The 20,701-nt window shown below is 42.4% G+C and overlaps 1 protein-coding gene across 1 annotated transcript in view; it reads right to left on the reverse strand.

Moving 5' to 3' along the window:
• Positions 1-17,736, reverse strand: part of LOC144141758 (arylsulfatase B-like) — a 79,485-nt gene extending 61,749 nt beyond the window's left edge. The window contains exons 1-3 of the mRNA XM_077673259.1: positions 17,632-17,736; positions 14,458-14,617; positions 3,699-3,811 (exon numbers count right to left, since the gene is read on the reverse strand). Of these exons, the coding sequence (XP_077529385.1) occupies positions 3,699-3,811; positions 14,458-14,617; positions 17,632-17,736 (378 nt within the window). The remainder of the gene's footprint in view (positions 1-3,698; positions 3,812-14,457; positions 14,618-17,631) is intronic.
• Positions 17,737-20,701: the final 2,965 nt, after the last annotated feature.

The raw sequence follows: 20,701 nt of genomic DNA on the forward strand, positions 1-20,701 counted from the left end.
AAACAAAAGCAAAAATCCAGTGGGAGCAATCAAAATGACTTCGGCTTTATATTGTATGGGAATCAGCACCGATAACCTTTACCAGAAGCCTGAAGTTCTGTTGCGGTGCTTCCACAATCTAATCATCCTTATCAAGATAATCATGAACGAATATTGGCTCTTCTGCACTGAGCTTTCGGAGTTCACGAAACAATCAGAAAACGCAAAATGCTTAGCTTTAAAGCTACTAACAAGTTTTTCTTTTTTTCATTTTTATCACCAGCTTCGGCCATGTTAGAGCCGACAGACGTTCGTAGGAGCTTCCGTGTCACCCATTACGGCATAGCAAAATCGCAACTTTTTTGACTATTGCTGGAGTGCCACCCATGTGGGGTTTACTTCACCTTTGGAGGGAACTTGGCTTTATCATAGTCGGTAGTGACTGCAGTTCGCTAGCTCAGACAGTAAAGTACAGCGGTCAGAAACTTTGCAGCTTCACCCGGGTTTGGCTGGACTAGAGTACGGCGGCAATTTTCGCAAAAATTGCCCAATGTACGTGGTCATGAGGGTGCCAGTTTGTACCCGCCGGAGTGTAACCGCTTCCAGCTGTGCCGAAAAATTCAGTGTAGCCACTTCCTCTAGTACCCATGCCGATAAATTGAGTAATTGAATTAGCCGGGGCGTTGCAATTTAAATCTTGGCTGCTTGGCGAAAGCTGCAGTTACTTGTAGATGAAGCCACAAATTGTGAAGCTGCACAGATTCGGCTGAACGGTTTGAAAATCGGACGAGTGGTTTGATCTGTGCAGGTACAACAAGAGCTTGGTACTCAGTCTGACCTGATTGTTTGCTGTTATTAGGGAATGCCTGGCGATCCAGTGTAAAAGAGAGTCCCCTCTGAGATCAGGGATGTAGATAAAGTGGAGTCGCAGTTTTCTGACAGGGAAGGTAGAAGTTCGAGTGCTTTGGCCGGCACGATAGACTACATAGTAGTCCGTGTAGACATAGTGGTAACAATAGCAGTCTTCCCGTTTTCGTGATTCGATGCCTAAAATATTCTGCACCATTTTCAACCGCAGCATTGTGTCCATGGGTGGAGAGAAGTGCTCAGCAAATCCGTCGCCCTCTTCTAAAATGTGCGATGGGGTGCAGTTCTGAAAGGGTACTGTTGACGACTTTACGTATGAGACGGCGTGTTCATTCTCTCTTGTAGCATATTGGCATAGCCATGGTAATCACCATGACTCTCCCTCTCCTGACCATGGGACTCGTGCTCGCCGATTTGTCTGCCTACACAGAAGATCAGGACCTTCTGCACAGTCTTGCCCATCGATTGATTGCCTTGCTATTGTTTTGCGTCGTCTGGCAAAAGCTTATCTCATGCCATTTGTTCTTGTTCCTGGTGTAAGTGCAGGGGCGTAGAGTCTACGATTTCAACGCGCCCCCACGGGGGAGATACGTTTGGGCACGGTAGGTAAGTTAAAGTATAGAATCATGGAGTTACTCTGCCTTCTTTGTTGTCTTTTAACGCGCAATATGCTTGTGTTAATGAGTAGATATTATGTGAGACGTATCACGCAAGATAAACCAGCTTTTGAAAGACCGAAGTGACTTATATATTGAAAGCCCGGGTACCAGCCTCCTGGCGTCATTATTTGGGTACTCAGGAAGGCTTGTTTGTATCTCATATTGCATCAAACGTAGGTTCGTATGAGATATGCAAATGCACAAACGCTTTTACTAAACGAGCCGATCCATATTATTTGACTCCTCACGTGTGGCTCGCATTCCTGCACGCAACTTGAATGACCATGCATTAATGCCGGCCAAGCAACTCTTCTGAGAGGGCCAATTTTGGAGGAAAATCTGAGCGACCGAACGACGTGGGTGCTTTGCAGTCTTCGTAGAAAAACATTTCGAGTATGCATGTAGTACGTTGCAAAGCGTACTCCAACCTTGTTTTTATCTTTAGATGCGGTTTGTTTGCCGTCTTCAATGTCGAAAACCTCTGCATTTTGGAGCGCCGGCGAGAACCAATGTTGTAGTGTAAAGCGTTCGACACCATCCAGGGCTGTTTGTACTGCTGCTCGTGTGCACCTCGAAAGATTTCTTAGTCTGAAGCATTACGTTGCCCGTGCATATTGAGTGTCTTTGGAGTTTGAGCAATGTTTAAAGAGTCGCCGTAATTACCGACTTATCTCTCCGATAAAGGCAGAACCAATCTAGCTCTACGGCGAGTATAGCAGTACTTCCAAGGTGAAAGGTACAGTAAAACGTTGTCAAGAAACTCTAAAAAAAACATGGTCCACCAAATTAGTCTCAGCGGATATTACTTTGAATAGTAAAAAATAGATCTCTTTGTTTGAGTAAAACAACTACAACATTTGTGATGTACGACTTCATAGGCAGTAGATTTGATTGCACGACTGAATATATTTCATTGTAACGTGAGCGTTCGAGTACATTCGCAAGTTGAAAGCATTTTGCACAACCCCAATGTACGCCTTCGAGCAGTGTACAGTGTTTTAAGCTGTAATTCGAAGGCGACTGTAGGTCTTCTAAGGTATCCTCAGGTTAAGGTGCATTTGTTTATTTCTAGCTTGATGAAATTACGTACGATAGGATAGCACATGCTAAGAAAAGCCTTAAAAGTCGCTTTCATTTCGGACAGAACACTTGGTGGGTGAGGCAAACAAAACTTCATAAACTACGACCAGATTTAAAATTCTGGGTTGAAAATAAAAATGCATACTTTTGGAACTGCATCAGGCATATATTGCAAGGAAATAAACAATTGCTAATATTCTATGCGTAGCCTACACCAAGAATGGTTTACGCCATAGTAGGTGTAAAACCCCTTTAACTAACACAACTTCCCCTTCACACAATTAAAACACATAAAAAAGCCGTTATTATGTTACGCTCATTTTACTTTTAAGCACGTAGTTAACGACAATTGTTGAACACTATAACTCTAGTAACCAAAAAATTATGTCTCCGCGTGATTTATGTTAATTAGGTACACAAAGTATATATGAGTTTTTCGACACCCTGCTTCACTTTAAGTCAGTTGTTCTTATAATGAATGTTTTACAAGCAAACACGTTCACACTACATCTGGTAAATTGAAACGCTGTTCTTCAGTATTTGATTATGGTAAAAAACATGCACGTCGGTAGAAAAAAAGCTTGCGAATTCAGGATTGCGGCAGCGAACTGAAATATTTGATGCTGTAGTTAGAACCTACGAAAACCTACCCGATGTACTTTACAGTGCCCTGGGGCGTACGTGAGAGTTGTATTAGGTCGTGCATTTTTCCGTCGCTTTGCGCGGTTTTCCTCGAACACTTTCTCGCTTTTGGCCTCTTTGGACCTTTTTTGCAGTACATATTTTGCCGTTCCTAAGATAATAGTGGCTCCAATCATGGCATTACCAACATCTTATCGAGTAATATCGTTTCTGTAGCAGGTGCACTAAAAAACAAATATGATAACACCCAATTCATGCAATTGCCATGCAAATAAAATGCGCCAGCACATTTTCTCTCTTTCTCCACCTTCTGTTACACTAGGCAATTGTGGAAGGCATAAAAATTACACCGCTATGGTGCATGCAGACTCATGCATAGACGCAACAAACTCCAAATTTTTGCGTTTATAAAAATGACCATCGTCAATACATGGGCTAATCCTTCAATAATGAGCAACCATAAATTCTCACCTTGCCCACTAAGTGAGTTTCATAACCTAGCTCTTTGAAGTACTCCGGCAACAGCTTCAAATTCAGCGGTAAACCCCACGGTTCAGCAGGTATGATAACCGAATGCTGCATTCCTGCATAAACGAACAAGATGTAGCGGGACTGCTAACCATAAAAAAGCGTAAAGGCGAACGAAAAGTTTGTGTAAGCTTATTGGACATCATTGTCTTGAAGTAACATGTTTTTACGAAATGCACAATTGAAGGAACCGGCCGTTTCGGCCCTCGGCCATTGATTTGATTACGAACAAGCCCAAAGAGGATCCCAGCTCTTTATAACAATGGTAGAATGGTTGTAATTATTATCGAAAAAAATGAGCATAAACGCTTTCTCGCCTAACATTACTCCCAAATTATGCTTTTAGATCGCATTACGTAAAAATTAAAAACATGTACATATTTTTTGCGGGTGTACCGCCAAGAGAAAATTCTCAGCTGAAAAAATTAAAACAAAATTCTTCCCATATTGAATGATTGTTCCACTTTTTGGTGATATAAAAAACACAACGAAAGTGAAACAAAAACCATACATTACTTCCCTGGAAATACAAACGCAAGCACTTGGCTTATTGATTTATTAGGAGTTAGTGAAAGGGCAGGTTTAATAAATACCAACACAGATAAACAATATTTTGCCAAGTAGAACCACAGAGTAAAAATACATTCGTCCTTTTCTTCATCAAAAAGCACAAAAACTATTCTATGTAGTTCTCTTTATAATCAAAGATGGGAACAAAAGTCAAGTAAGGCCGTATGTTGCGTCCTCCAACACGTAAGAAAGCCCTAATGCAGCAGCGGTAATAAGAAAGTAAAAAGCCAACTTACAGCTGCACACAAGGTTTGATAACTAAACGCCGACGACAATCGAATACTTCTGTCAACTATGTTGTTTCTGCGTCTCTCACATCACGTTTGTATGCTCCTCTTCTGGCAACAATCACATAAAAAGGCACACTGGTCCCAATGGTCTTTTCCAAAGTCAGCCCTCTAATCCCTCTGCACTTGCTCTCCTAACCTTCACATGTAACGCGGGACGTTCCAGTATATTCTTGCCCCTCCCCTTCGGCGGAGTGCCAAGTCAGGGCAGCCATATTGCATTTTGCTGCTGCTCTGGAAACTGGCTCAGCGGCAGCTGCATTGGCACCATTGGAATTGACTACAACGACAGTAAGTAGGATTTTATGTGGTATTTGAGGCTTTTCGCCTAACTGTTTTGAAATTAGGATCTTCTTGGATTCTAAGCAGCGTTGCCTGAGCCAAAATAATTCCATTGTCACTTGATGACTCGCGTCCTGCCGCATATGAGCGAGAACTTGCTTCCGCATGGCGTTTGACAGGTGACCATGACAGCACGCGAGTAAAACTAGAGCTGCAAGATGGGAGTACGGATTGTAGGAAAGCCGCAGCGTGAGTGGCTACCGTCTCAATGTGTGAGTAGTGTGGGGCACAAAAATGCCCACCAACAAAGCATGACCAAACAGGCTAAAGTAGGATTAAAAATTGTTAAATATTCGGTAGGCTTTTGCATTAGGAGCAAATCAGCGGACTCAGGTTGATTTGGATGTTTTTTTTTACTTTATCCCGACGGAGCCGTTTTTACCTCAGCCTTTCTTTTTTAACACCTTTGTTTTTTTAGCACTCTTTAAACTCTTTTGCATTGAGAACAACAAATTCATTTTGAGCTGACAATAATATTCGCGCACATCTAACTGGTAATTATTCACTTGGCGTTGTATACAAATGTATATAGCCATTGATATACCCGTAGTTCTTTATTCTTCCAAAATAGCCGTTGTGTATTACTGTGAGAATTGTTGTTACAAATATTTCATTCACAGCACGTAAGCATTCTCTACTAATTTTTTCTTTAAAATCAGCGGCGGGTATCTTACTACTAAAAAGGCACCATTGAGACACAAGTTTGCTCGAAAACTGATAGGGGTTACCAGGCTGCAAAAACTGTAAAACAAATCTGCGTGCTTGCCCTGAACATACCATACCAATTGTAAAAGAGGCGTCGTAAAAGAATATATTTATAAAGAATGGTGTTTGAAAATTTGGGAAGGAGTTTAATATCAAGGAATTACTTGAGAATGTTTTCTTGAAAACCAGCACCAGCTATTACTTGTTTGGAATATTTTATGGGCTGTTAAACTAAGACGTCCCGGCCTGCCAAATGTACCATGCATAAAAGGTTTGGCTAGATGACGCAACAAAACTATGTTCTTCGTGTGACCGTCAATATGCCTTAACTTCACGCGGGTACTATAAACCGCAGCCGAGAGAATCAGAAGTGGTCTAAGATGGTTTGCTGGCGAAGTTAGTTTTTTTAGACTTCCGAGAGTCTTGGCCACCGACATCCAGGCTTTTCGGGCAAAATGCTCTATGTGCGCAAATACTTGGACACACTACCTCTACTTGTTCCCCAAACATTCTTTACTCAGACCATCTCAAACAGCAAAGGATGTTGTGCCAATATATCCTTGCATTGCTCATTTGGTTGTTTTACAATGTTTTCCGAAACCCGAAGAGCCTACCGTTGTGTGGTTAAGTCCTGGTCTGTGATGGTGACTCCCATCTTAACCACACGGCCAAGTATCACTGCCAAGGCTGCAATCATTACACCCTTGGAAATTTTTGACCCGACTCGGCATTTCTTTATCCATCCCTCTCAGACACTACTAACAACACAGCTGCGTTTTGCTTTAATTTATTTGAAGTGTTCCTCCTGGTCTTTTAGTAGTTTATCTTCTTTCAGGTACAACAGTTACTGTTTGTGTTGTTTTTTTCTGGATATTTCCCCGCGTTGAATAGATATCGCCTGGATATCGATGTGTTTGAAAATCATAAACACCTAATACGTTGTTTTAAAGGGATTGCAAAATTTGTAGAATTGTGCATAACACTTGATGGGGATTTCGAAACGGCTTATTTGTACGCTCAAGAAAACTAATAAATTCCTACTAAATACAAATAAATATAAACTTTACTCAATGGCGCAGAACTGAACTCTTTGCCACCCATAATTGCGGTACGTTTGCTATCTGAACGACGGTGTTGATTTTGTGTGGCAATAGTTGCAAAATAGGGTCTTCGAAATATCAACTAATTGCAGTAGAAATATCTCTTACCACATATTTCATCGGCTTAGCTTCTGGATTGTAGCGTCGCTACTGTGGACTAGTGAGTACTGGTAGCACCTTTTTGTGCAGTTTTTTTAGATTGCCGTCTAAGGTTTTGCTCGATGCCATACATGATTGTTTTCGCTGCTCTGATGGTGCCGCCATTTTCGCGGGATTGGGCCTCCGCCATACAGGCCATCATTGAGGTATGGTAGGAAAAGCAGCAGGCCACCGCTTGCGTTTCTTGGCGTACCAGGCAGGTGTTTTAGCTTTTATTCGGCTTTGAAAAGAAATTAGGCCGATTTTATTCGGGGTATCGGCGATATACCGTGTAACAGGGAACTATAAAAGAGTGTTTAATGCCTCGAAAAACATACCTCTGCCCCGTTTGTCTAGAATGTTTGGAGCGAGACGTGATTTATTTGAGGGGTTTAATCAAGAACGCCTTGTGAGGCTATGTTTGGCCGTCCCATGCTTTTCGCGATATATTGCTCCACTCAACTTTTGAACAGTAAACGCATTGCAGTCGATTTCGTTCTGTTCTTCTAAGGTTTACATATACTGGGCATATTTACCGGCGCAACTTTCCATAGACGTCGCTATTGGTACACGCTGCAACCAACGAGTGCAGGGATAATAGCTTCCACTCATACAATTATGAAGAAAATAACGCGAATTCATGCGCCCGCTGATGAGAGGAAGCGGATGAATAACATTTATTTTTAAGGGAAGGGGGTGGGGCGAAGGAGAGTGGGTGGGGGCCTCAGTCCAGGCCGCCTTCAGGCTCTTCTGCAGCCCTCGCCCGCGAGATCAGGTACTTCTGATCTTCGAGCTGGAAGCTGGTCAGCCTGTGCTCGCACTGTTCCAATGTAGGTGGAGGAATTGGGTTGGGATGTTTGCCGCACTCCCATACGAGGTGATAGGTGGTGTTTGGTGTATTGCATGTTGTGCAGTTGCAGGGAAAAACAGTTGGTGAAATATGATGCAAAATTGCCATGTTGTAGTAAGTCTGTGTTTGGATTCTGCGCCAGATTCGACAGTCTTGTGTATTGTGTGATGGGTGCGGAGGAGGGTAAAGGAGGCGCCCTCGGCGATAATGATATCTGATGTCCGTGTATGTTTTTGGGACTGACTGGCTGGACGAGGCGATTGGAGTTCTGTCGTCGGGCTCCCTTGGGAATGCCCGGTGTAAAATGTCGCGGGCAGCGGCGTGAGCCGCCTCATTCCCGGGGAGGGAGGCATGACCAGGCGTCCAAACAATGTGAATGGTCGGGAGTGTTTTGGCGTGTTTTAGAAGTTTGAGCGCATGCAGAGATATTCGTCCTGATAGGTAAAGCCGGCAGACCTGTTGAGAGTCAGTGATGACTGTAATAATTTGCATTTTGCTTTAGGTGGCCGCTAGGGCGATGGCTGTCTCTTCTGCGACATCGGTGTCGGTTTTTCGGCCTGTTGCAGCTGAGATTGATGTCCCTTCGGAACCCACGACCACTGCAACGTGAGCCTCGCTGTCGGGATTTCTTGCGACGTCTGTATAATATACATCCGTTTTGTCGGTGAATTTATTGCTTAAGCGTCTTATTCTCGCCGGTCTTCTCCCTTTGTTGTATTCCGAGTGCATGTGTCTTGGAATGGGGGCTACTTTGATGTTGGTTCGTATGTTTAATGGGATCCGGGTAGTCGCGTTAGATGGTGCAGAGATGGGGCAGCCCAGTTTGTCCAAAACCACCCGGCGCGTTGGAGTTAGAGCTAGTCGATTTATTTGGCTTGCTCGTTGCGCTTCCAGAATTTTGCTCAAGGTGCTACAGAGTCCAAGCTTGAGAAGGTTGTCTGTAGGGGTAAAAGCGGGAAGTCCCAGCGCCAGCTTATACGATTTCCGAATTACGGCATCTATTTTCGATTGTTCCTTGGGGCGTAGTTCGACGTATGGGGTGCCATAGGCGATGCGGTTGGTCAGAAGTGCCTGAACGATGCAGCAGGTGTCCTGTTCTTTAAGAGCGCTCTGCTGGGTGCAGATCCGTCGGAATAAGTGCATCAACTGCATGACCTTGGTGTTAAGTTGTGGTAGTAAGTCGGTACCGGAGCCGTCTCCATGAAATGGTACTCCCAAAATGCGAAGTGATGTGACTTCAGGTACCGGGCTGGATGTGATGCTGACGGTTGGGTCGGGCGTTGGGTTGGGTGGTCTACCTCGTGTGCGTGCGCAAAGGACCAGTAAAGCTGACTTGGTAGGGGCACACGCAAGGCCCCGTCTTTCCAAGTACTCCTTCACGCAGTCTATGGCCTGTTGAAGTCTGTCCTGCTGTTCTCCAGCTGGTCCCGTGTTTTTGCAGATTGTAAGATCATCGGCGTGAAAGGCATGATGTAGTTCGGGGATCTCTGAGAGGTGGGAAGGCAGTTGAAGCAGGGCAATATTAAGTAGTAAGGGAGAAATAACGGAGCCTTGAGGCATGCCTTTCGACGGTGTTGAGAATGTGGCCGTTTGTATTGGATCCAGTCGAATTTTAGCGGTACGGCCTGACAGGATGGCTCGTGCAAAGTTGACGTCGCTTCTCCGCCGTTGGTGTCTCGGAGTCCTTGAAGGATCGCTTCGTGGGTGACGTTGTCGAAGGCGCCTTGAACGTCTAAAGCCAGGATGAAACTGGGGGTGGTTTTGCTGAGGTTGTCTATAATTTGTTCTTTCAGCAGCAGCAATACGTCCTGGGTAGACAGATGGGCGCGGAATCTGAACATTGTGTGAGGGTAGAAGTTATTATCGTCAAGGTGTTCTGGCACTCTACAGTTCACCAGGTGTTCGAAGAGCTTCCCAAGGCATGATGCATGCGAGATTGGTCGAAGGTTTTCAATGCTGATTTGTTTGTGAGGTTTCGGAATTAGCGTTATGTAGGCGTGCCTCCACTGTGGTGGTAGGGTGCCGGCTAGTGAATGTTTGTTGAAAAGTGCCAGGATGAACTCCTGCGTGTCTTCTTTCAGGTTTCGTAGACGTTTATTGGTAATTGTGTCCTTGCCTGGCGTGGTATTACGGGTCAGACGCGCAAGTGCCACCTGTAGCTCTTGCATTGTAAAAGGGGCGTCCATGCATGCGTTCGGTTCGCCTTGGTACAGAGTGTGATTTTATTGCCGCTGTTCTGTGCCGAATAGTTTGTTTTGTATAGTTCGCAATAATTGGTCCGGTGGGTTTGGGTGGTTATGCAGAAGGCGTTGAATCTGATGTTGCGTCGTGATCTTGGATAGTTTTGAGCCCAGTAGTATTTTACACGTTCTTTTAGTGCTCAACGTGCCAATTAATTCACTACAAAATGTTCTCCTATTTTTCTTTTGCAGTGTTAGGGCATACTCTGCTGCCTCTTTAGTAATTCGAGCTATTTTTAGTTTTAGTTCTGGTTGGTTTTTTTGGTTTTCCAGCGTTTGATTAGTCCTTTTCGTGCTGCCGATAGATGGTCGAGGTGAGTGTCAATAACCGGTGTTTGAGTTGTCAATGTTACAGTTTTGGTGTGGCGTTGTATCACTTCCTCTATCTTTGCTGTCCACAGTTCAAGATTTTCTTCTACAGGTGGTAAATCAGTCAAATCTTGCCGAACCGCGGGCCAGTCTGTGAGCTTGGCTTGTCCTAGGCCGCGGCGTAGGGTGCCGTGAGCCAGTGTCAGGGTGACGATATAGTGGTCACTCCCAAGATGGTCCGGTAGCCGTTGCCAATCAAATTGGGTGACATGTCGTACAAATGTAAGATCTGGAATGGTGTCCTTTGACACACTTGTTCTCAGTCTCGTAGTATAGGTAAGTCGTTGCAAAGCACAAGCTGGAAATTTCGTGTTGCTTGCAGCAACGCCGTTCCCTTCTTAGTTGCCTGTAGCCCCAGGAGTGATGAGGTGCGTTGAAATCCCCAAGGAACACTAAGGGGTTTGGGCCTGCCTTCTTGATAGCCTCCACCATAAGTGGGTTGATCTCTGTAAGGGGTTGGTTCGGTGGCTGTATATGTTAAGGATGACTAGACTCCGCTGGCCAGGCTTCACCGGAATGATTTCTATGAAGGTATGAGGGATGGGTGAGGCGAATAAATGCTCTTGGGCCGTCAAATTTTTATTAACTAACACCGCCGTTCTGTGAATGCGATCACTCGAGTATGTTTCAAACCCACGCAAGGTAGGTTGTGGTGTATTCGTTTCCTGAAGAACGAGAATTTCCGGAGGCGATGCCTGGATGCAGTTTTCTAATTGGGCTTTTTTTACTTTGGAATGACCGGCATTTCCATTGGTGGATTTTTATTTCATTTAATTTCCCCGCCATTCATCATGAGTAAATTATGTAACGGTGGAGAGTCGCTAATGTACTGCATCATCGGAGACTGCTGGAAGCCATCTTGGCGTGGCTTTTTGTGGGCTTTTTCAATGGTGGTCTCCAACTGGGTAATCCGAGATTCAAGCGACGGGAGTAAGATTTCTTGAGGTGACCGTTTTTCTAATGCTGGCAGCCGCGACGTGATTTGGTTGATGAGACCGAGCATATTTTCAGTAGTTTCAGAGATTAGCTTGTTGAGGACCTGGGTGGACTCTGTTATGAGGCTCACAACTTGTGGCAGCACCATTTCTTCCATGAATGTCTGGCCTGGGTCTGGGGCGGGTTGTGGGCTAAGTTGGCGCTGTATGGAGGTATCCAACGCCTCTATCCTCTTTGCAAGTCGGCGTTTTGTTGTTTAATCTCCTTGAGTAGTTGTGTGAGTTCAGATGCCGGTTGTGTGTGTGGTGGTTGTGTGTCGGGCGTTATGACCGGAAGAGGGGGAAAATCTGGAGCAGCGGGAGCATTAGAAACTATGGCTGACCAGGTTACCTTCTGCGCTGTTGTTCCTTGAGTAGCGGTGTGACGGGCCGTCGAAGCTTTTGGGATCGTTGGGATTAACCTCTTAGGGCAGTCCTTCCCAGCGGTGGAGTGGGGCAGATTACACAGTTTGCATGTTGGTGCACACTGTTGGTCACTGGCTGGGTTGTTTAGTCCACAGTCGATGCACTTTGCTGAGGTGTTTTTTTTTATAAAGCTCCTTAGGCCCCGAGACCGGTTTTAAATATTTGCAGTAGCTCAGTAGCTACCGTGTAGTGCTGCTGAGACAAAGGTCAACTGTGCTATCATTCACGTGGCGGAGATTGTACAGAGGGAGCCCAAACAGAAAAACGTAATTTCGTGAGATTTCGGCACTTGTTCAAAGTGCGCAGGTGGTCAAAATTGTTTTGTAACAGTTTAACTATGCGGAACGACTTACTGCTGAACTGTGGATTTCCAAGATACCCTCCCCCAGTTTTAAGCTGAGCGCTGCCGTCAGCGCAGCATCGTGTTTTATTGAAAAGATAGGACTTACCAGTTTTACCAGTGAGCGTGGCCATCCCTCGCCCTTAGGACTCCGCTGGTTGAGCCCAGTTATGATTTTTCATTGGAGACATATGCTCTATGCATGTTAATAACGTTAATTTCATCGACGCAAGAACACTAATTAAAGGACCAAGGAAGGACGCATAGATGAGCACCAGCAGTATATTACTATTTTGGTGAAGGTCACGTCAACGCAGGTGCTTAAAATGACTGAAACGGCAAACCAATTTTGGCACGACAAAAGGAGCTAATGAAAACGATAGCAAAAAGGCTTAAGATGTTAGCGTAACAAGGTATGCTACCGACAAATGCAGCGGATTTGTGGGACCGCACTGAACCTTCGCGGGTTCTTTCGCGCTAGAAAAGTGTGGCGTAAAGTTAACTGGTAAAGCGCCTTTAACGCCTTGTCATTGCACGATTGTAAACTGTGGATTTAGTGGTTGCCAATATAAACGCTATTTAGCGTGCAAAATTCCCGTCCTGTCGCATGTCAACATGAGCCGAGGAATGTGGCAGCGGCGTACGATGCTCTTTCTCCAGTCCCCCGGAAAATAAAGCACGCTCCGCACCAACTTCTCGAAAATGGTGGCACCTTCAAATGGGGGAGAAGTGCTGGTGTATAACCACGGTTAAATTCTACTACTTTGCCTCCTGAATGTGCCTGGTCGGACGGCTTTGGGAAAATAAGTAAATCATGTTATGCGTGAAACGTTAGACTATGTTTGTTACTCGACACCTTCTAACCCCCCTGACAACAGTTACTGACGTTGGCTTACACCAAAATACTAGGCACTATGCCATTCAGAGAAAGAAACCGTTGAACCATTCACGTTATCAAAATCGTTTCTACGTTGAATCAAATTCATTCAAATCCGCATTTTACTCATTCATACAATTCATTCAAAGAATTCGTTTCAAATGCGCATTTTCTATTTCTATTAAATGAAGACGTGTGAGCGGTTCTTTTGAATACTGGCTCCCTCAATACTACCTTTCGCCAGTTCTATTCTATGCCCTTGACATATTTTGGCAGTAGAGCCACTGTCCTTATAAAATACCGTGTTCTCTTAATTTCTGCGGAATTTAAATTCTCGAAAAAAGCTCTCAAATAAACATATTACAGTACAATGGAAGCCATTAAAACAGGTTTGGCTTCCGCGAACTATTTTTCCAAAAAAAGATGCCCTATAGGCGTAGGAAAATGTTTACATACCTACCTAAATATATCTGGGGACAAAAGGAATTGTAAACGTGCTTCTTCATTATAGGTGCTTTTAAAAAGTCATACAAGCCACAAATTCTAGCTTTGAGAACTCTCATGTTATATACACTGATTATATCCTAAAGAGCATATTTTTAAAAGGCCATTGTGATTCACATCTCCGGATAAAGCGCGAACTCGTAGAGTTTTGTTATCGCGTTTTAATATGATTTACTCGCCCACTTCTTTAGTAGCTGTAGTGCCGCTGGTCACCGGATATCACAAGTGCTCCGCAGCTGCTTGTATATAAAAGCAAAAAGACAATGCAGCCGAAGAAAAGGTAATTCTGTGGTTCCTCCTTGTGGATAGCGGCATTTTACGCGCTATTTTATAGCCACTTGAGTAGCAGGAAATTAAGTGCAGTGGGGGCGATTCCTACTATAATATAATTTCTACCAGAGCCGTCTTTGCTCTCGGGCACGCCACAATTTAATCTTTTCAATTACGATAGATATTGGGTTTCATGGCATACCTCACGCACAGTCATAATTAAGAAGACACGAAATCAACCGCTACTCTCAAAGTTGGTCCCGAAACTTACATCAACTATCAGTCCGTACTCTTTCAAAATACTTCCGGAAATACACTGCATACTTGTTTGCGGGATTCTCAGCAGGAATTACACACGATATAAGTGTTTCCAGCCATATATCACGTCATTTCAGAAGCTGATTTTTTATGGGAGGAGTTTGTCGCCTAAATATTTGGCGATAGTTTTTTAACCCCATTTGGTTATGTATTTTTCATATTTGATATACAGACGTTGTGATGACTAGCTTTATCAAGAAATTTCTTTATCTCTGATTATATTTATATTTATACTACAATACTGGTTACTCCGATATGGCAGATTTTTTTTAGGAACAAAGCAAACGGATTCAAATTAAGGGTTAAACTATCCTATGATAAAATGCAGCAACTTTCAAATTCACCGCTCTTGCGCAATATACGTGTTCTACTAATATATCGTAAACACGCACCGGTGTGAATGGGGTACATGCCCGATAAAAGAGCAGCGCGTGATGGTGTACACAAAGGTTGTGCGTAGTGGTTCATTAAAATGATGCCATCTGCCGCCAGGGCGTCAAGATTTGGCGTTGGTATTTGGCTCGATCCATGAAAACTCACGTCGTCCCAGCCCTGAAAAGCCAATTTAAAAGCAATTTGCACTTTTAAAAGCAATTTTAAAAGCACTTTCGGAAGCGGCAAGTTGGCTACCCAAGTTTAAATACGTCACAGCACCCCTTGGTTTAGGAGACAGTTTTTACATATACGTATTCGGTGGAATCATACAAAGGCAGAGTTAAATGGGGTCACGCGAAAAAAACCTTCAATACTGCTAATAATTTTCAGTACAATATATATAATCGTGTTCTTAACGACACGTTTAGGCCACTCTGAATGTACCATTTTGAAGTCTTTTTTTGTTTCAAAGAAAGTAGCAAAAACTGTCCCATTTATACTTTTATTCTGAAGCTGTTACCCTGTGGTGTGGCATTTTAGAAAAATAATTTATGCTAGATAGCTTTCCTGAGATGGATTTTAGGAGGCTGTATAGGGTATGTTATCTTGCAGTCTCAAAGTCAACCAATAATGAGTCATCGATCATGACGACCTAACTTAAATATGCTGCGAGGCGAAGGTTTTTTCTATTGACCTCCAACCCCTCCTGCCCTTTGCTGCTCGTGTCTATTCATTACCCCTAAACTCCCTTGTTTCATTCCTCTAATTAGTAAGATAAATAAACAACAATTTATTAAAAATTATGTCAAAATAACTTGATTGAATTTTTAAAATATGCGGTGGTAGGTGTTTATGAGACATAAAAGAGCAACCTTCATTAGTTTCTAAATGAGACTGGATATGACATCTCCTGCAGGAAGGTTTGATGGCGAAACTCAGGCTTTGTTAGTACACAGTTTGCACCAATCGCTTTATAGCTCAAAAGGAATATCCTGGAACCTTTCAAGCAATGTCCTGGCAAAAGGTCCAACTAAACGCCCTGAGGTAACTATGGCATCTCATCGCTAAACTTGCTAGTCTAAGCTTTCGGTATTCAAAGAATATTTTGTGAACCAGCTTCATGAATCGATGCGTAGCGTTTGTAGGTAATATATCACGCTTCTGTCCTGTAACATTATTCGGTTCCTAATGCTGTAACACTTGATAACCCTTTTTAAGCTTTCATTTTTGTTTACTTACGCAAGCCATACCATTTTTTAAACTGTATGCTGGGTCTTTGTTATTCCAGATTTTTTTCCGCTAATTTGAACGGTATATTGTAGAAACTTGATTTTTATACGTGAAATATTTTATTGTAGGCGCTCAAAGGTGTGTTGTGATTTTGGCCCTTTGTTTGACGATGGTTTTTAAAAAAACTTGTAACTGGCGAGTACGCTGCAGAGATACGGGGACCCTGCAGCACCAACGCCACCTGGACGTGTTAAACGCACAAAACTATGCAGTGTTGTTGGGAAACACACAACACCACTTAAACCAGTGGCAATGTTTTTAGCTTAATTTGCGACAGATGGCAAATGTTTTTTCCTCCACAGGTTCTTATACGCCTTCACTACAAAATGTCTCATTAGACGGTGGCAATCATCCCAACACGTACGGCAAAGGAGAAATCACTTGCTTGAGGCGTTGCCACGCCAACAAGATATAAAAGCATGCTTCTGCAGAGGAAACCCAAAGACAATGAAGAAAGAGCGAACCAACGTATACAGATGCCGAAACGATCAGGATGCGCAATCATGCTCCTGAGAAACAATTGCTCGTGCGAGGCAGCACCATGTTATTTCATTTCTAATTTACAACGCTTCAGAACTCCTGGATCCTAAAACCAAAAATGGTTCCTTCAGTGTCGGAGTTCTAAATGATCAGTGTATTCAAACCTAGTGGTCATCTTCTGCATGCAATCCATGCATCAATACAGTAAAAAGTTGTATAGAATGCCATTTGAGCCCACTATGCTAGGTTTATATGTTTACGGGGTACTCATCTAGCGTGTCCCGGTAGTGACATACTTTTCAATTTGAAAAACTTTGCCCAATTCAATCTCCGTAGGGAAACGTGTGTAGAAGGTACCAAGTTTCGGGCACGCGTAAAACGCCCGCTCTCACACGGAAAGAATTTTTATGCACTTTGGCAATAGGGAAGGGCGGCGTCATGGAATTTTAGGCAACAAAACATGTGTTTATTGCGAAACTAAGTTGCAATGGTTTTTGTTTTGGGCTTTGGAAGAAGGAGAAGATGACATTTAATTGTCTTTCCGAAGAGTTTTCGTTTTGAATTGTGAATTTTAAAATGGATAAACAAAGCTATGACCTTAGCGGTATCAGCTGTTTTCCCCACGGGATATTTGTATTTTTGCAAACAACCTCTCCTGATAACCTAATGCTCGCATGTAGGTTAATAAAAGAAATGAGTGTTTGGTTTGCGTCTCCAACTTTGTCCTTAAAAAAGTACCAGAAAAGCACAATTCCGCTGTTTACCTCTCTTCTAAGGATACGAGCCGTGACAAAGGCTTTGTGTAAAATCTCAAATCCTGATTAAGCAATGCATAGGTTCGCTCAAATAAAATGAGCCTAATGGCAAAACAAAGGCACTTACGCAACCGGTGTTTGTTTTATGCAGAAGAAGAGATAGGTTTTTCTGTTTTAAAGGTAGCCAGCATGTTTTTCACAATTACTGACATCAATTCTTGTAAATAGTAATAGAAAGAAGCAAACTGTAGGTGCCACTTTAATGGAAGGTAAGGTAAGGTTTTTTATGTTTAATATACCGTGAACAGCGCAAAAATGTCGAACGGAAAACAATTTTTTAAGCAAAAGTATGTTGTTTAAACAATTTTTAATGTTGGGCTTTTTTTAACAAACGAAGAAGCCGGCAGCATGTATTTTTCTCCCTATATGTAGAAAAACGCCCCATGACGGTAATTGGACCAAAAATGTTATAAAACGCAATCTGTATATACATTGTTTTTTATGTGCAGTACCTGCAATAGAATGAAAAGTATTCGTAGAATTTTAATGGTGTCGAAATGCTTAGCTTGGAAAGCTAAAACAATAATTCAGGGTTTACGTGCAATATTTAGAACAATAAAAACCTTTATATTCACTCAATTATTGCATATTATTATGTGTACGAACCAAATCATCTGCTACGATGATGACAATATTCGGTGGCAGCTTGTTGGCCAGTACTTGGTTCACATAGCCAGCCAATGCCAGGGTTAGTAGAAGTATTGGCGGCATCTGCGTAAATACATCACAAATAAAAAAAAAAAACCAGGTCGAGATGAAGTACCTATAGAGTTCTCCAATGTGCCTCCGTCCGTAGAAGTATTATGCTTTTAAATCAGTGCAAACAGCCAATTGAATGTCGAAAATGTTTGAAACTAAATTCAGGGTTTGAGAATCTCAATTATATGGCGACACAACGACAAATATTGCTTTAAAAAACGCAAATGTTTTTTTGATAAACTATTTGGTACACTTTTTTATTGTAACCGAACACAATACCATGCCATATTATGACATTTCTTGCATTACACAAGTAGTATCTTTGCAAAACTAACGTAACATACAGCATCATTCGTATTAGGTACACGTTATGTTTCCCTGGGTGCATACTAACGCAAACAAATACATTTGATGATCGGTGTGCGTGTATCAAAGGAACTTGTCTCAGTTTATTTTTTCGCTGCTTGGCACCCTAATATGACTTCCAGATTAGAAAGAAAACACGGCTTGTGCTACACCGCAGCCTAAAATGTTAACTTTCAAATGCTCCATAAAAAGAGAGAGCAGACTTCACGACAAACGCTCGTTTGAATATCTACACACTAAACACGGTAGTGTTGACGTATTTTTAAAGTTTCGGTAGTCAAAAGTTCGGTTTTATAAAATACCACGCACAAGTAAAGATTTTCTAATTTGCGTTTCCTTTTGATATCATAAAACAGAGATAATGCTGCGCAATAAACGCACCGTTCTTGAACATAACACGACAATGAATCTTAGCGAGCAGTTTTATGTTACATCCATAAAGTGTACCTTTTTTCAAACCTATGTCCTGTACAAGACTTACTTATCGCCGTAAATATTTTGGAATCGGTCATGGTATTGCGTGTCCAGTGAAAATGGGATTGTGCCACATTCCTGAACATTTTTGTGACCCGAAATTGTAATTGACAAATTGGTTATTTCAAAATATTGATGAGTTTGTTTGCAAATTACGAGATTCGTTTCTCATTTAAAATATTTGGAAGTGCTCTTACAATACTTCACTTTTTTTTTCATCAAATTTATCTTAAGGAGTGGTATTCACTCGAACTTTGCCACGAAATTTATGCAAAACAAGAAACCCTATTGTGCTTTGCTACGGGGATGCGGTAAGGAAGATTGAAAAAGACAAACTTTGGAGATATAGCCGACTTTTCTTAAACATGCAAGAATGTTAACATTTATCAATTCAACACTAGAACCTTACTACTCTGGTTTTTGGCAGTTCTTGATTGCTGCTGTGTAATGTACACAAGCGACCCTTCTGTTGTACTTGATGAAAAGGACAGGAGACTTCTTATAAAAAAGGACTACTTGGCGGATCAAACGTTAAAAACTTGTAAGCTGTTGTGCGCCTGTTTTGTATTCCTTGTATAATTAATACTCCCTGTAAAAAAACAGCCTTGTTGTTGAACTCTGATGAGGCGCTGCGGAAAATAAAAGAGTGCTAGGATTTTAGGCGATGGAAATGCTCGTATGTTCGAGGTGGTGTTATTCACGTATATTCACCATGACCGGTCGAATATTTATGCAACTTCGTACACTTCCGATAAAAAATTTTACAACAGCCTTATCTCATCATTCCAATATGCCTTTTTCACCATCCATGCCATTGTTACCCGGAATAGGAGAATGCACTTGCTGCGTTTCTTTGTGTTTTTTTTCGCTTTGCAAAATAGGTATTCCCATTTCTGATGCATTCTATAAAGTTGTATTGTCTCCTTCGTACGACCAATGTCTTGTTTTTCACAAGGTAAAATGCTTTTCCGCCGATTATTTGGAGGTGAGGTGTCCTTTACGTGAGCAATACAAAACAATAGGTGCTAAATAAGGGAACAAAGCCCTGTGTCACCGGTTCACGCGTCTGCAACTATGAAATTGCTTCTTTATTGTGGTATTAAAGCATGGTCAAGATGCTGACAACAGCTGAGGTTGGTCGATTTATAAAAGATAAATATACCCTCCACTAATTTTTAATGCAAATTCATAAAATATTCTTCCAGGACCCCAAAAAGCTCCACAACAGTATTAAACACTACATAAGCGCCACATTTTTTTTACAAAATTTGTATTGCTTCATACAAGGCGCCAAATACCGCCAGGTTTATTACACTTTCTAGACATTCACGAATAGGCTCTTTTCCAACTTTTTACTCATGTCAATTGTCACTTCTTGAGGAGAGAAAGTGCTCAAGTGTGGTCCAAGTTCCTCGCAAGAGTAAATTAGGAAACACGAAGACAAACGACACTGGCGGAAGACGACGCACACGTTTGAACCTCTACTAATTGACATCTAGGTCCCGTGGCCTCAACACAATTCCTCCCGCCTTCTTGAACCTGCAAACCACAACTCCTCCAATGAAGACTAAAATGCTGTGTTACCGTGCCCCTCATCTACAAGAAAAGAAGAAATGGTGCCGGATGCTCAAAGCAAGACGCCTGTTTTCTAACCTACAACATTTTGCTTGCTTGACTTAGAATCTCACTCCTAAGTATTTCGTTTTAACAAATTTATGCTGGTGTTTTTTTTAACATTTCTCTTTCCAAGGTGGATTTCACATTTCAGTGATTTTCCAAACGACAGTCAATTGCCAACGGTACAGATGGGCTAACGAGTGTCACCTGATTTACGCTCTTTAAGTAAATGCTGCTACATCCTAAATACCGCCAACGAAAAGGTCATGGAAGATTGTTCTGTCTGCGGTTTGGTCACGTGCTCTGAAACCTAGATGTATTCACTTTTGCAACATTCAAAGTAAAATTTCTTCTGCCTTTTTAGACTTTTTAACAGCGCCTGCGTGTAGGTGTCTCACCGTAATTGACATACTCGGCAGCCTTGACACGTGAGGGCCTTCTCTTGTAGGTACCAGCACTGGTTAAACGTTTTAAAAAGCAACAGTACAGAAAAAGAAACTATATTTCACCTTTCGTTGAA

This window comes from Haemaphysalis longicornis, unplaced genomic scaffold (assembly GCF_048455015.1).
Source record: "Haemaphysalis longicornis isolate Haplotype H1 unplaced genomic scaffold, Haemaphysalis longicornis Haplotype H1 scaffold_6, whole genome shotgun sequence".
Taxonomy (NCBI): domain Eukaryota; kingdom Metazoa; phylum Arthropoda; class Arachnida; order Ixodida; family Ixodidae; genus Haemaphysalis; species Haemaphysalis longicornis.